The sequence below is a fragment of the Malania oleifera genome, chromosome 5 (genome assembly GCF_029873635.1).
Source record: "Malania oleifera isolate guangnan ecotype guangnan chromosome 5, ASM2987363v1, whole genome shotgun sequence".
NCBI classification, from domain to species: domain Eukaryota; kingdom Viridiplantae; phylum Streptophyta; class Magnoliopsida; order Santalales; family Ximeniaceae; genus Malania; species Malania oleifera.
The window spans coordinates 747113-763061 of record NC_080421.1 but is presented as its reverse complement, the minus strand read 5'-3'; the positions used below and the strand labels follow the sequence as shown (position 1 = coordinate 763061).

The following is a 15949-nucleotide window of genomic DNA, read 5'->3' as shown; positions in this document are numbered from 1 at the left end:
CAAGCAGTAAACATTAAAGTAAACGTAATTCATTAACAACACCTCCGTTGACATCGTGTGCTTAGCGAAGGAGGCAAGTGGGGCAAACATGTTGACAAAAGTTAGTCAGTTTAACAATGACTGATGAACACTCACCCTCCCTTAAAGAGCTTTCTAGGCTATTCTCACTCTGGTACTAGGAAACATCAAAGTGACCGAGAAGCATACTGCCTTATTTGGCATACAAAAAAATAAATACTGAAAAATAACCTTACACTAGTATTTACATGATGAAAACTTATCCCAAATACACAAGGCAAGCCGTCACAGGCAAGCATAATGCCCTAAACAAGCTTAGTTCATGACACCGTAGCATAGGAGATGGGTGGTAGCACTAGCATCACTTCTCTTTGCTGACAGCACAGCGGCCAATACCACTGCTACCCATCAAGAACATTCATTGTCCTCGCCAACCTTTAAAATCCTCTCTCTCTTTCGTCTCCTTACTGATTTTGTTTATTCTAGTAAACCCTAGCTACCTCTCCATTTTGGGTTGGGCAGTCTCAGATGGCCATCTCTTGTCATTCTCCACCCAAATTTGCCTCCTTCACTCCTCCATCTAACCTATACTTCTGCAACCCCAATCCTCCTCCCTTCACTCTCTCTCACTCTCACTCCTTCCAATGCAATTCTTCAGTCCCCTCCACTACTCTCACCGTCGAACCCGAACCCGTGTTTACCTTCGTCAAGTCCTTTGCCCCAGAGTTTTTTCTAGATTTATTTTTTTTTTAAATATATATTAAATAATACCTTTTTTGGGAAAATAATTCCCTAAATAACCTTGACGTAATCTCGCTACTTGGTTTAGTGAGATTTAAACGAATCTCGCTAGTCCAAGTAGCGAGATTTGCTTAGGAAACTGATCCAGCGTTGGACACATGGCAAAAATTTGGGACTGTTAAGTTTTAAAAAAAATTAAAAATGTCAGCATCAACTAGCCGCATTTAAAAGAAAAAAAAAAAAAAAAAGGAAGGGGGCTGTCAGCACTGATGCTACTCGAGAACCCGGGAGAGGGGAAAGAGGAGAGAGAGGGGGAAGGGTGTGTCAGGGGGAATTAAAAGGGGGGAAAAAAGTGGGGGTGTGGGTTATTTATTATTGTATCTTCAAATATTATAATAAAAAAGTATAAGTTTATAAAATAATATTTTCATCCCATAATCAAATTCAATAATAATAAAATGAGAAAAATTATTTAAATTAATAATTCTCCCTCATTCACAATTTTTTGAAAAAATAAATTTATTTTTTACTTTTTTTATATCAAATATTATTTAAAATAAAAAATTAATCTAATTTGATTAAAAATTAAAAAAAAATCAAATATTGAGGTGCAGGTTTCCCAATACCAGGTATGGTTCGATATGCGGTTCATTTTTCCCGATGTCAGTTATTGTACATCGAGTCGTACTCAACCTATTTGTTTAATGTAATTCATTTTTTGTTTGTGTAACGACCTAGAGAATAATAGTATTTAAATAATGATAAAAGAAAGGGAAATGGAAACCGAAAACAGAAGAAGACAGTCGACGACATTGCACTTTGGAAGGAATAGCGGAAGTGAATCATCAGGGCTTCGTCAACAAATACAAGGGATTCGTCGACAAAGGCTTAAGAAAATTTGTCGACGAAGACTGAATTTCGTCGATAAAGAAATGCCGAGAGGGGAGGTTTGAGCCGACTGAATTTCATCGACGAAGGACTGAATTTTGTCGACAAAATTATTGAATGATTCGTCGACGAATGACCTGACTTGTCGACGAAACCCCCTGTCTATAAATATCAAAAATCCGAGTTTATCTTCACAATTAAGCTAAGTTTTTTCCCTCTCTCTCTCCTCTTCAATTCTTTCTCTCTCTCCCTCTTCGATTCCAAGCCAAATTTACGCCGGATCGACGATTTGAAGTCACCATGACGCTTCTGGGGGAGTTCTCCCAAATCTTCCGGAGCGGATCGTTGGTGAAAGCAAGTTGGGAATCATCCCAGAGTTGAGGTAAAGGTTTTTAAGCCAAATTTGACCTCAGGGTAGTTATAAGAAATGATGTACGCATGAAAATACTGAAGCTTAATACTAGTAGTTTTCATTTTTAGGGTATTGGTTAGGAAATCCTACGGGAATTAGACTAAATTGTTTTGGGGACTTTCTTAGTAGCCAGGTAAGAGAATAAACTAAAGCAGTTATTTTTCATGCAAATTATTATTAATTATGAGTAAATCTATTTTCAGAAAAGCATTTGTTTATTACGAATGAAATGTACGATTGGGAAAATACTGCTATGATGATTAAAATGTATATGTATGTATGAGATGCCAGAAAATCACGATTTTAGAATATGAAGTATGACTTTTAACAGCACATGTGTGGCATGAATATTATTTTACATGAGATGTATTATGATATGAAAGATTTTACGAGCAAAGCATGTTTTTAGGTATCATGAAAAGATGAGTTATGTTGTGATGATTTTAATGAATATATGATAAATAATTTATTTTCAGAATGTATATACCTGAAACGATTCTGGAATGAGGCCATGTAATTATGATATATTCGGCACGAGACCGTAATTATGATATATTTGGCACGAGGCCGTAATTATGATATATTCGGCACGAGACCGTAATTATGTTATGTTCGGCACAAGACCGTAATTTAAGTTATGTTCGACACAAGGCCATAATTATGAAATATTCAGCACGAGGTCGTAATGATGTTATATATGCTCATGTATTATATGTTATCACAACCACGATGTTAGTTTAGTTTAGTTTAGTTTAGGGGCTCGGTACCGTAGCTTATAGATCAGATGTTTATGATCAAATTAGTGTTAACCACCCCACAAGGGGGTGGGAGATGGATAGTCGATGTGGCTTTCAATAGAGTATGGACGTCCACTTGGCAGTCCGGATTAGGGTGTGGCGGGCTCATCGTACTTACAGACATATTTGACTCGATGTGGTCGGCCAGCCATTATCAGGTCCCGCCTTCAGGCTGCACAACTCGTCATGGGGGTTAATACATGACACTAGCTAACTATTCATCCTGGGTATATTTTCAGTATTATCAATATAACAGATGTTTACATACAATACGATTTACCAGCTATTATGAAATCATATGATTATTCAGTATGTTATGTTAAATGTCTACAGATATATGAATGTACTGTATATTTATAATTACATTAAATATTCATGTTGTCACACAATTGTATTTAGTTTATTGTCCCTTATTGAGAAGTGTCTCACCCCCGAACATTAAATGATTTTCAGGAAATCTAGAGAGACCGGTGGGCCAAGGCCGCCGTTGAGTGATTGGAGCTTCCCTACTAGAAGGGTAAGCATTGAACTAGAATCAGGAGATTTTTGTTGTATGATCCTAATGTTATTTTGACTTTTTGAAAGAGTGTAAATAAATACAGTATTTTGGGAATGTAAATAACTCTGGTATTATGCTTTTGGATAGATGATTGAGATTTTTATTTTTACTGCTGCTTAGGTTTCCGCTGTGAATGACAGGTGTCCCCGTTATCCACGGGTTCGGGTTGACCATTTTATCTATTATGTTACATTTTATGTTAAAGGAAATTAGGGTCGTTACAGTTTGTGCATGAAATAAAAATTTAAAAAATATGATTAAAGATAGTAAAATTTAAAATTTAAAATATTATAATAAAAATAAAAAACTATTGCAATTTTACTTAATTATTATTTAATATTGTATCTTCAAATATTATAATAAAAAATTATAAGTTTATAAAATAATATTTTCATCTTATAATCAAATTCAATAGCATATATCTACATGCTTAGAAGATTGCTAATCTCAAAGTTACGCCAAGGGCACCGTGCATGTCCACAATACAATTTAATTATAATGCTAATTAGTTGTAATTAATCTAATATTATGATTAGGCATTCATCTATATGCACACATGTAATTAAAATTTGGAATTAAAAAAAAGTCTAATTCCGTATAAGTATAGCTGATGTTCAATATGCCAAATTGTATGTGCGTAGACCATGCATGCATGCAAAAGCATTCACACCGCAAGTTATGAAATTTAGATCAATACTTTATATTAAATCGTACACAACATTGAAAAGCGCGAACCGTACCTGACATCGGGAAAAGTGAACCGTACATCGAATCATACCCGACATCGGGGGCATGAACCGCACATCGAATCATATCCGATATCGAGAAACATGCACCTCAGTTTTTACTTTTTAAAATTTAGTGATCAAGTGAAATAAAAAAATTATTAAAAATATATTAAGTAAATAAATAAAATTTTAATTTTACATATCCTTAATATTCGATGTACAGTAACCGACATCGGAAAAAGTGAACCGTACATCGAATCGTACCCTAACATCAAGAACTGTTAATCGTACATCAAATCATACTCGACCTCAGAAAACGTGAACTGCACATCGAACCATACCTGGTATCAGGAAACATGCACCTCAATATTTGATTTTTTTTAATTTTTAATCATATTAAAATAATTTTTTTATTTTAAATAATATTTAATAAAAAAATAGTAAAAATAAATTTATTTTTTCAAAAAATTGTGAATGAGGGAGAATTATTATTTTAAATGATTTTTCTTATTTTATTATTATTGAATTTGATTATGGGATGAAAATATTATTTTATAAACTTATAATTTTGTATTATAATATTTGAAGATATAATAATAAATAACCCCACCCCCCCCCCCCCCCCCTTTTTTTTAAATTCCCCCTAACACACCCTTCCCCTTCTCTCTCCTCTCTCTCCCCCGGTTCCCGAGTCGCATCAGTGCTAACAGCCCCTCTCCTTTTCTCTTTTTTTCTTTTAAATGAGGCAAGTTGATGCTGACATTTTTATTTTTATTTTTATTTTTAAAACCTCCAAATTTTTGTCATGTATCCCCTGTATCAAGTTGCGATAATACATCCGTATTATTTGAGGAATTATTTTTTCAAAAAGGGTATTATCTAATATATTTTTTTTAGAAAAAAATAAATTGGAAAAAACTCCGGTAGTTGGCATCACTTCGCTTTGCTGACAGCAAAGCGGCCACTGCCACTGCTGCCCATCCGGAGCGTCCGTCGTCCTTGCCAACCTTTAAAATCCTCTCTCTCTTTCCTCTCCTTACTGATTTAGTGATTTTGTTTAATCTGGTAAACCCTAGCTACCTCTCCGTTTTGGGTTGGGCAGTCTCAGATGGCCATCTCCTGTCATTCTCCACCCAAATTTGCCTCCTTCACTCCTCCATCCAACCTATACTTCTGCAACCCCAATCCTCCTCCCTTCACCATCTCTCTCTCTCTCTCTCACTCTCACTCCTTCCGATGCAATTCTTCGGTCCCCTCCACTACTCTCACCGCCGAACCCGAACCCGTGTTCACCTCCGTCAAGTCCTTTGCCCCGGCCACCGTCGCCAACCTCGGCCCTGGCTTCGACTTCTTGGGATGTGCCGTCGACGGCATCGGCGACTACGTCACCTTGCGCGTCGACCCCCATGTTCACCCGGGAGAGATCTCCATATCCGATGTTGAGGGCGTCGGCAACTGCTCCAAGAAGCTTAGCAAGAATCCTCTTTGGAACTGTGCCGGGATCGCCGCCATCGCCGTCATGAAAATGCTCGGCGTCCGATCCGTGGGCCTTTCGCTATCTCTCGAGAAGGGCTTGCCTTTGGGCAGCGGGCTTGGATCGAGTGCTGCCAGCGCCGCGGCCGCCGCCGTCGCGGTTAACGAGATTTTTGGCAGGAAATTGGGAGTTTCCGAGCTCGTTCTCGCCGGACTCGAATCGGAGGCGAAGGTGTCCGGTTACCACGCAGACAACGTGGCGCCGGCGATCATGGGTGGGTTCGTGTTGATCCGGAGCTACGATCCGCTGGAGCTGATGCAGCTGAAGTTTCCGACGGAGAAGGAGCTGCTCTTCGTTCTGGTGAGCCCGGAATTCGAAGCTCCAACAAAGAAAATGCGGGCGGCGTTGCCAGCAGAGATCGGGATGTCGCACCACGTATGGAACTGCAGCCAGGCGGGGGCGCTGGTGGCGGCGGTGCTGCAGGGGGATTTGAGGGGGTTGGGAACGGCGCTATCGTCGGATAAGATCGTGGAGCCGAGGAGGGCGCCATTGATTCCGGGAATGGAGGCTGTGAAGAAAGCTGCAATCGAGGCAGGGGCATTTGGGTGTACGATCAGCGGCTCCGGGCCGACGGCAGTGGCGGTGACGGATGTCGAGGAGAGGGGGAATGAGATTGGAAGAGCAATGGTGGAAGCATTTATGAAGGAGGGGAATTTGAAGGCATCGGCAATGGTAAGAAAGCTGGATCGTGTTGGTGCTCGGCTTGTAAGTAGCATTCCCAGATGATGATCAAAGCCAGAGAAAAGAAAGAAAGATGATCAAGCAAGCAAGCTGGCTCTGATTTGAGTTGTTAGTAGCATCCCAAGATGTTTTGTTTGTTGTCCTTTTAATGATAAGTTGAAATTTTGCTTGCTAATTCCAATTCTAGTCACAAAACAATCTCTTTTTGGCTTTTTTTTTTACAAATAAACCAGCATTTCAAATCCTCTTCCATAAATGTTTTGTGCAGTATATACGCAACAGCAATCCAAATCAAAGGCGCATTATCCATCTATCATCCCTGAACCCCAACCCGCAACCAGGCCTTCTCTTCCCGTATCTTTAGCAAGAATCAAAATTGTTAATACAATTTGTATAAGAACATATTCGTAGGCATAATAAATTCCTTAAATTTTCCTTATGTTGCAATGGAGGATTTTTAATACAAACTAAACCTAAGCATCAAAGTTTCTTATTAAGTAAAAAAAAAAAAAGTAGAGACTAAATAATAATGAAATGAAATTGGTTATTTGTTTTTACAAAGTCTTTGTCTATTTATTTCATTCAATCAGTAGTTTTATTCTATTGCTCAGAATTAGATAAATGTGAGGCAGATGTTTATGAAGTAGCTGCCTCTCCTTCCTGACCACAAAAAGAATGGAGGAAAAGGAAAGACTGTTTCCCTCTCAACCCTTCTCCAACACAACACCAACTTGCTTTTAAGCCACTTCATATACAAAGGCATCACAACTGCTGCTCTTACACTAGCACAACAGGAAGTTAAAAAGACATCAAACTCAGGTGAGTGCAAAGTGGAAGTCAATTGAATCATATATGACAAATGAAAAAAATATACTCCTTCCAACAGCAACCCAGCATTTTCAAACGCCTCAAAAGTAGGGGGTGGAAACAAAGTCAAGCAAAACTGGAAATAGGCAACACCATTCAAAACTTTCAAATCCAACAACAACCAAGTTAATTGTTCTTGGATGCGGCAGTCTCCTTTGCTCCGACAGAAAAGAACTCGGTGATCACTTCCAGAGGCATGCCCTTTGTTTCTGGTACTTTTAGGAATACAAACACCCATGATATGAGGCACACCACAGCATACATGCCAAAAACACCAGCAAGGCCAACGGATGCAAGTGTCACTGGTAGTGTGTAGGTCACAATAATATCACCAATCCAGAATGTGAGGGCACAGATGGCAATACAGAGGCCACGAACCCGGGTAGGGAAGATCTCTGAGCAGAGTATGTTTGGGATTGGCCCAAAACCCATGACAAAGCAGCAGAAGTAGACAACCACACTAACAGTTGAGATTACTGCATGCACGACAGTCCCCATATGCACAACATTTCCCAGGACTATAACAACGAGGGATACTATCAAAATGGGGATTGTGGTTAGCAGCAACTTCCTGAAACAGAAAAAGAATGATACAATAAGGATAAAACAAATGGTGAAGAAATAAAATTTTCACGGAAAATTGCACGTGCATCTGCATTTTGAAGCTTAATGACCCCTGCAAACTTAAAAGAGAGGAAGCTGAGTGAAAAAGATATTTCACAACTAATGTATTTCATGATGTCATTACATGCTCTGACTCAGAATTTGAGACAATTTTTTATCAACATTATTGTAGTAGCACTCTTAGCAGGCTATGAAAGTCAATGATGAAAGAAGCAATAGGCAGCCGATTCAAGGTTAGTGGATATCACTGAAGAATTACATACTTATTTATAATAATAATAATAATAATAATAATAATAATAATAATAGGAATAAGAATATGTAGCTGTTGTTGTTGATGTTGTTGTTGTTAATACCAACAAATAGTGGAACTAGAACACCAAACACCCAAGAGATTCCTATTTAAAAGACAAACTGTACAGGCCATCCAACTCAAGCCAGAACTGAACCTCCCACAAGAATTCTGTGCCTGCTGCTATGGATGGTAATACTGGAATTTTATATTTCTAGCCATATATGCACAATGATCAACAGGGTCCAAAAAGAAAAAAGGACATGTTGTGCATTTCAAAGAAGTATTGGCACAGTACTGTGCAAATATATTCATGAATCTTATGGTGATAATCACTTTTAAATGTCAAACAGCAACTTCAATTATGCCAATAGAGTACAAAAACATTGCAAGAAAAGAAATCACCTTCTGCCAGCAATATCCATGAGCCTCATGGCAACAGCTATACAAGGAAGCATCAACAAGGTTGTCACCCCACTGATAAGCAAGGATGCAGAAGCCGAACCCAGACCCATGTTTGAAAGAAGAACTCCAACACCAGCCTGCTCAAGAATTTGAGGGGTGTAGTATAGAACCCCATTTATGCCAGAGAACTGCATAGGGTGACATGTTAAGAAGGAAGTTCATCAAACAAGAGAAGGAGACATGAAATTTTGTTCAGGTAAACATTTTCACCTAAAATTCAAACTACTAAACTGCTTGCCTTTAGCTTTTTATCTCAAAGAAATAAGATTTTTATTTTAATTAGAAATTCTCAAATCCACCTTTGTGAAAAAATTAATAAAGCAAAAAAAAAAAAAGGAAAAGATAATGAATCTTATAGAACATTGTATTTTGGTTAGGACTGTGACATTTGGTATGCCAAACAGAAATATTAAAATTTAAATCATAATAATGCAAAGAAACATGAAATTGCATATGCCCAGCCCTGGAGGTCAAGAGTTGACTACCAAGTTTCAATAAACATATACATAGACATAAGCTTTCTCCATATTCAACTAACAAAACAGCCAGAAAGCTCCACTTCATCCTTGATTCCAGACCCCCGATGGCATGGAAGCCTTGTGCACTAGGTGTTGCATTTTCTTAATTAGATGAGATCACCCAACCCACTACCAAGCTTAATCTTCCCACCAATATCTACATTCACTTCATACACATTTTCATCAAACATGTTGGACAAATATGTAACACCAATGGTTTCTCCTTTCTCAAGAACAAAATAAATTAAAGTGGAAGTCAAAACTTTTCTTGCAACTTATTCATTGCTTTCAAGACATTAAAATGCCAGATATTCCATTTGTGTCTTAACATCCAAACCCAATCATAGACATTGAGGGAGCATTTCTTTCATGGGCTAGGCTTGGCTAAGCACTCTTAGGCTATGTTTGGATAAATTTCTCATGCCCTCAACAATAACCATCACCCTACATTTAGCAACTTCAGCTCCTAGTTCTTCCTCATTATGCATATGTAATTGCTCCTTCAAAGATTTTAGTTTGTTTAGGAAGGAAGCTTGGTGCTCCATGAAAATGGAAAGTGTTATGAAGTTTTCACATCAAAGTAACAGAGATCCCCACTTTAAGCTACATCTTCTCAACTAAAATTAAACTTCTTTTTTTTTAAATTTCATCCCCTCACCATTATGAGCATTGAGAACAAGGAAAAATTGAAAACCAGCTCATAAGGGGAAATCAAAGTCCCATGGCAAGATACAAGAAAAGGAAAATGAGAACTGCATCAACGACTCAACATAACGTCACAAATTAGAAAAGGCCGTATTGGGTCAAGTTAAATTAATAAAAGTAACAAATAGAAATGTTGATCTCAATAGATATTATTTATTACCTGCTGAAGTATTTGAATCCCCACCCCAATAACCAATGCATGCTTTACCCCTGGTTCAAAAAGATCAGTCCAAGTTGGTCCTTTTGTGGCAGTTTCAGATGGATGAACCATAGCTGGTCCAACTGGGTTCTGACTCATAAGTTCCTTGGAGTAAAGAGCTGGTTGACTCACCAGGGCAGCAGCCTGAACAAACTCACCCTCTGCCGGGACATCAGCCCCAGTTAGAGAAACGATAGAAGCACGCCGAGATTCAGGAACGCCATCCCGATGTAAGTAAATTCTTTTAAATCCACCTTCCTTATTTCCATCATCACTTTCTTTCTCAGACCATTTCCATGCCAGCTGCCAGCCACCACCAATGCTGCTCACTGGTTCCGTAGTATTTCCTGGCATGAGGCCACTCTGTCTCATGCTAAAAATGCTACCGTGTGAAGCAGGTGGGACCAAGTCTTTTTCCAAACTTGTTGTCTGACGTGATATCAATGGACTCTCCAGATTGTCATCAGAATCACCACCACCAATTTCAGACGTGTAATCCTCACCACCTGTGTAATGCTCACCACCTCCAGCAAGGTTCTCTTCATCCCATTCATCAGTTTTGGAAGGATGACCACCTGCTATGCTGAACATGCTACCTAAGGTTGCAAAAAGCGTGCTTCTCATGCTTCCTGTCTCAGGAACCCTCTCATGGAGGCTGCCAAAAAGCGTGACAACAGGATCCATAAGTGGCACACTGGGGTTTTCCATGCTTCCACGGCGAGACGCAAGACCAAGAGAACCCTGCCCAGTGACAGGTCTGGCGACCAATGAGAGACCTTCTTCAGGCCCATATAACTTAATATGATCTTTCTCAGCATTTGGATCCATATCATCAATGAGGTCATTGGCTGGGCCAATTACATACTCCTCTACAGATGTTTCACCTCCAACTCTAAGACCCTCAACCAGCAAAGCTAGTTCACCTATCCATCAAAAGAATAGAATTAGTTGATACATGCGTCACCATTCATCTAATTTTCATTATCATCAAAATTCGCACATCTCAATTATCAGTGATATTATGTAGGAGAAAAGCGATCTCATTTCATTGAAAAACCTAAAAATGTTCACAATCTAAAAATATGAAATTAAAAATGCCTTCTCACGTGTAATGTTTATACCACAACAGAAGAGATGTTTCATGCTAGATGAAAAGGCTATACAAATTTTGGTTAGTCTCGCAATCAGGGTTTTTTAATGATCAAAAAGAAATCAAGCAGGTGAAAGGAAACCTTGGAGAATCCAACAGAGGTTGATTTTTTGTTAAACTATGAAAGAAAATCTGAGCACAGATGTTAAACGGATCAGATTTGCAGGTTTGTTAAAGTAAAGGTTGTGCAAAACATTTTGCCTCTAAGGACCATGAAATATAAAAGGACCCCACTTTTAATGATTTTTATGAAGGCAAATGTATACATATACTCTTGTTAGAGAGATATTTACAACCATTCTTGGGTAGTTGGGTGCTCACTTAAAAAGCTTACACTTTTAGCTGAAGTGGTAATCTGACATGGTATTCGAGCCTCTATGACAACAAAACATCTATTGTTTGAACCTTTCCACTCTCATTCCTTTAATTAAAATTAAAATTATAGCACAAGATATGATGGGCAGGTGCTTTATCCACTCTTCCGACGAGTGGAGGAACATTAGAGAGAGATTAAAAACCATTCTTGGGGCCTCGTCTAACAAGTTTTTAGGTGAAGTGGCAATCTCTCTCTCACTCTCCTTCTTCCTTCACCTCCCTAGTAAAATCACAGACACAAGCTACTAGGCCAAGGGACAAAGGCATAAGGGCAAGGCAGAAGCCTTGGCCCCCTTTGTTCCCCTCCTTATATATTCCCCTTAGTAAAAACTAAATATACTTATATATGGGATAGTAATAGTCCCGATACTTCTAGTGTTTTGTGTATGTTTGTAAGTATGAGTGTGTGTGTGTGTGTGTGTGTGTGTTAGGCAAAGTGGCGATGGCACAAAGAACTTTTATTTAATATTGTCTTTATCTTCTTCTTTTTTTTCTATTTGCAAATTACAAAGAACAAATTCGATGCACAGCAAATAAATATATGCTTTATTTTAACTTATTTTTCCTTTCCATCTGTTACTACTATTTTAAATGTTATATTTTTTCCCCCTTTCTAAAACTCAAAATCATCATAAACATTAGTTTAGACAAGAAATATAAGATTTGTCTAATCTGTAGCTAAGGTTTGGAATTGTTTGAATGATAGAGAGAACGAATAGGATCTTGGACGAAGCCTTATTAATCTCGTTATGATGTTCTTGTTCTTGCAGTGTAAATAAAAATAGAAAAAATAAATAAATAATAAAAAATAAACAATAACAAACTAAGCAGGAACATCCCACATGTTAGAATATAATAAAATGGATGGTAATCAAAACCCCCTGCAGGAGGGAGAACAAGTGGTGTCATCCAAGGCTGAAATAACTGATAATTTACAAAAAGGAGCACAGCAAAAACTAACCTGAGACATCTTCCCTGCCACGCAGCTTCTGCAAAACCTGCCTGGCCTCAAGCATCTGCCCTTTACTCACAAGCCATCGAGGAGACTCAGGCAAGAAAAACACTGCCAATCCAAAATAAACAAGGGAGGGAACAGAAAGAACCCCAAGCATCAACCTCCAGCTCGGCGAGTTCATCAATGACATTCCAAAAACCATGCAATATGACAGAAACATTCCAACAGATCCTGTGAACTGTGGAAGGGTGTTCAGTAGTCCTCTTATTTCGGATGGAGCTGTCTCAGATATATAGAGGGGAACAAGAGTAACTGCCAGACCAATTCCAAATCCATCCAAAAGCCTTGCCAAGAGCAAGACATAAACATTGGGAGACCACAACATTACGAGCCCACTTATGAAATAAAGGACGGATGAGATTATTAGCATTGGACGGCGGCCAAGCCAATCCGATACTGCCCCAGAGAATGTGGTAACTATGGTGGCACCAATAAGCGACATGGCCACAATTAGCCCTTCCACAGTGGGCTCAGTTTGCAAATTGAATTCCTTCTTTATGTACAAAACAGCACCTGTATCCCAAAATAAAAAATAAAATAAATAACAATGAGAGAACATAATCTCGTTATTGAGCTCCACGGCTTGAACTAATTTCAAAATAGAAATTTTCATATACAAGTAAAGATAAATTTCAAGTTTTTTCTGTTCAATAAGGGGTCATGAGGGGTTCAGTCTCGCTCTATTTGTCTCCCTCTCTCTCTACTTATTTCATGGAGTGCAGTTCAAACAACCTTAACTGATGATTTCGAGAGAAAGAGTTTGATTTCTTGTCTTTTCTCTTCAAATCAACCAATCCAAAGGAAGTGATAAAGAATAAGCTAAAAAGATTCTACAAATTGATGACAATCTGCAGAAGCAGATTCAGTAGTAGAGAAAACGAATACCCATACCCAGAAAGAAGGGGAAAAAACATCACTTTCAAAAAAAATTCATAATTGCTCAGAACACGTTCACCAAAATACAGAACATATCTTTCGCATATATAGATCCCACCTTTTATTTTTTTCTTTTTCAAACAAAAGAAAGAACAAACACTTAAGAAAGAAGAGGGGAAAAATACCTGCAATAGTAGCGTTATCCCATCCTTGCAATAAGTTGCCCACTGCAGCAGCAACAGCCACCAGCACAGCTCCACTCATTTTTCTCTGATTCTTAATCTCGATCACTAACTATGCAGCGACAAGGAACAAAACCCCAAATCACAGATCAAGCAATCGGAGCACCTGGTGAATGAAAAACCCACAAAACCAATCAAAACAAATTGAGCAAAAACAAAGTCTGAAGACTCAAAACACGGAAATACCGAGGCGCCCCCGGGTATGAAAACAAAAAACTGAAGCTTACCCCTTTGACAGAAGAACTAGAGACTTCCAAGGAACACATCATCGAACGCAGAAGGATCCATAGATGGAAGGGCTCTGCAAAATTAATAAAATCGCTGGCCTAGAAGGAAACGAACTGAGCTGGAGGGCTGCGGAACAGATCGCGGAGCCCAGACGAGAGCACAGTGTTGCAGTGTGGAATGCTGAGAAATCAAATCAGGAGAGCTTTTCCAACGGACTCTGGGTCGGGGACACCTGCCCTCACCTCACTTGAGCTGCGACGTCAGCTTCCTGATCTCTGACTCTATCACTTTCACACAGACGATGGTTTTGATGTCCGCACTGCAGTGCATCAAAATAAAAGAAAACAAAATAAAAGATGCTTCCTTTTCAGTCTTTTCTCATTTCTTTTCCAGCTTACCAATAAATGTTTATGTAGATGCTCCAATGTAAGAGCAGAGAGAAAGAAAAGAAAAAAATAGAGCAATAATCGAATCTTGACATCTGTATAAACAATAGTAAACAACAGCGAAGGCTGAGCTTGATAAATGGGTTGGCCTTTGAGGATATTAATGCGATGGACAACCAAAAAATCAATCATTACATTCGTCCAACAATTGATAAACAAATCGAGAATTATTACAAGGTACAGTTTCAGACAAGACAACAACTTTTTTGGTGATTCGTCGCCCATGCTCTTCGATTCTCACTGGGCTCCTTCCCCCCCAGAGGAAATTTTAACGAAAAAAAATTGCCCTGACAGCCAGAACAGTAAAACAGCGCACGCTCCTCTTTCTTCTTTTTTTCTCTTTTTGGGTAATCACTAAATCATAAAAACTTAGAATCCAGTTCTATTTGAAAATATAAATTTTAATTCTTAAATTTAAAGAAAATTTAATATAATTTTATATTATATTTTACCTAAATTTACACAAATTAAAAATTAAAATGTGATTTAAATATAGAATTATTTTTTTATGAAAATTAATATGCTAGATGTAAGAGTTATTTTGTAAATAAAAATACTCTTAAATAACAGTTCTCTTTTAAATTTAAAAAATATATAATCACAGCATTACGTGATTAAATAATTAATTATATATTTACATGCATACAATTTGTATACTTGTATACTTTAAAGAAAATTTGGTAATCCGTCAAGATATTGCTTATCTTTGAATGCAAATTATAAAAATGTGTCATGTAATTGAATTGTAACATTCTTGAGATGTTTAAATTTTATTTTTTTTAACTCTATAAAATTCTCACTTAAAATTTATAGGTATGCTTAAATAAAAATAAATTAATAATATATATTTAATTAACATATTAATTAAGTACATATATATATATATATATATATATATATATATATATATATATATATATACCTTAAAAATGAGAATAAAGGCATGTGAATAATTAATTTGCAAATCCTGCCCCTATCCCCAGGGATTCTAAAGCTAAGAGATGCCATCTTATCTTTCTTGGGCTATTAAAAGCAAGGTCAAAGGTTATAGACTGTGAGAAGGATTTGTTGTGATATGCATATTTAATCGGGTGTCGAAATCCTAAATCAAGAAAGGGGCGCATCGGTAAAGACATTACAGTTAGCTGTTCAAGACAAGTGGCATTAGTTCTTTGCCTTAGGGCAATTAGCCTGGTCTTTGATAAAGTTGTACAATTGAAGCGGGAAAGTAGAAAATCAAACTCACCGGATAGATAGGTGTTAGTAGTAATAATTATTTATATTATATCAGGATGGAATAGTTTTTTTTACTTTTATTCTTGTAGACTATATAAGTCATATTTATCTCTTATAGAACCCTAATGATTCAATGTAAGCTTTTTCTTTTCCCAAACTTTGGCTCCTCTTTGATTCTAACATGCATCAGAGTAGTGTGATTAGGTTACTTTGTGTTTCTCCCATCGTTCTTGTCGTCATTGTGTTGTTCCCGTCGCGTTGTTCCCCTTACCAATAGGCCCTTTGACGTCTTCACCTGGCTCAGCCTCTTCGTCTTCTCCTCCTTCGCAGCAATCTTTTTCACAGCTTTCCGC

At 37.8% G+C, this 15949-nt stretch overlaps 2 protein-coding genes across 4 annotated transcripts; one reads left to right on the top strand and one right to left on the bottom strand.

Annotated features, from left to right (window-relative positions):
- The first annotated feature begins 4972 nt into the window (after positions 1-4972).
- LOC131154914 (homoserine kinase) lies at positions 4973-6533 on the top strand. The gene has a single exon (XM_058107742.1). It carries the CDS (start codon positions 5252-5254, stop codon positions 6401-6403), a length of 1152 nt encoding a protein of 383 aa, XP_057963725.1. The 5' UTR covers positions 4973-5251; the 3' UTR covers positions 6404-6533.
- A 645-nt stretch (positions 6534-7178) lies between these two features.
- LOC131154913 (monosaccharide-sensing protein 2-like) lies at positions 7179-14710 on the bottom strand. 3 transcript variants are annotated; one of them, XM_058107740.1, is made up of 7 exons: positions 14535-14710; positions 13914-14233; positions 13630-13792; positions 12515-13081; positions 9990-10951; positions 8547-8734; positions 7179-7796 (listed from the first exon to the last, which is right to left on the bottom strand). In XM_058107740.1, exons 3-7 carry the CDS (start codon positions 13706-13708, stop codon positions 7352-7354), a joined length of 2241 nt encoding a protein of 746 aa, XP_057963723.1. In that variant the 5' UTR covers positions 13709-13792; positions 13914-14233; positions 14535-14710; the 3' UTR covers positions 7179-7351. The 3 variants fall into 3 exon arrangements, with proteins under 3 accessions (XP_057963723.1, XP_057963722.1, XP_057963724.1); XM_058107739.1 differs by having other exon boundaries at positions 14563-14671; XM_058107741.1 differs by having other exon boundaries at positions 14313-14599.
- Between the last annotated feature and the right edge of the window lie 1239 nt (positions 14711-15949).

Excerpts from the sequence above, each read along its gene's own strand:
- LOC131154914 (XM_058107742.1), top strand. The coding sequence starts at position 5,252 with ATGGCCATCTCCTGTCATTCTCCACCCAAATTTGCCTCCTTCACTCCT.
- LOC131154913 (XM_058107740.1), bottom strand. The coding sequence starts at position 13,708 with ATGAGTGGAGCTGTGCTGGTGGCTGTTGCTGCTGCAGTGGGCAACTTA. Across the intron at positions 10,952-12,514 it reads TGGCAGGGAAGATGTCTCAG|GTGAACTAGCTTTGCTGGTT; the intron begins GTTAGTTTTTGC and ends TTTGATGGATAG. Across the intron at positions 8,735-9,989 it reads GGATTCAAATACTTCAGCAG|TTCTCTGGCATAAATGGGGT; the intron begins GTAATAAATAAT and ends CACCCTATGCAG.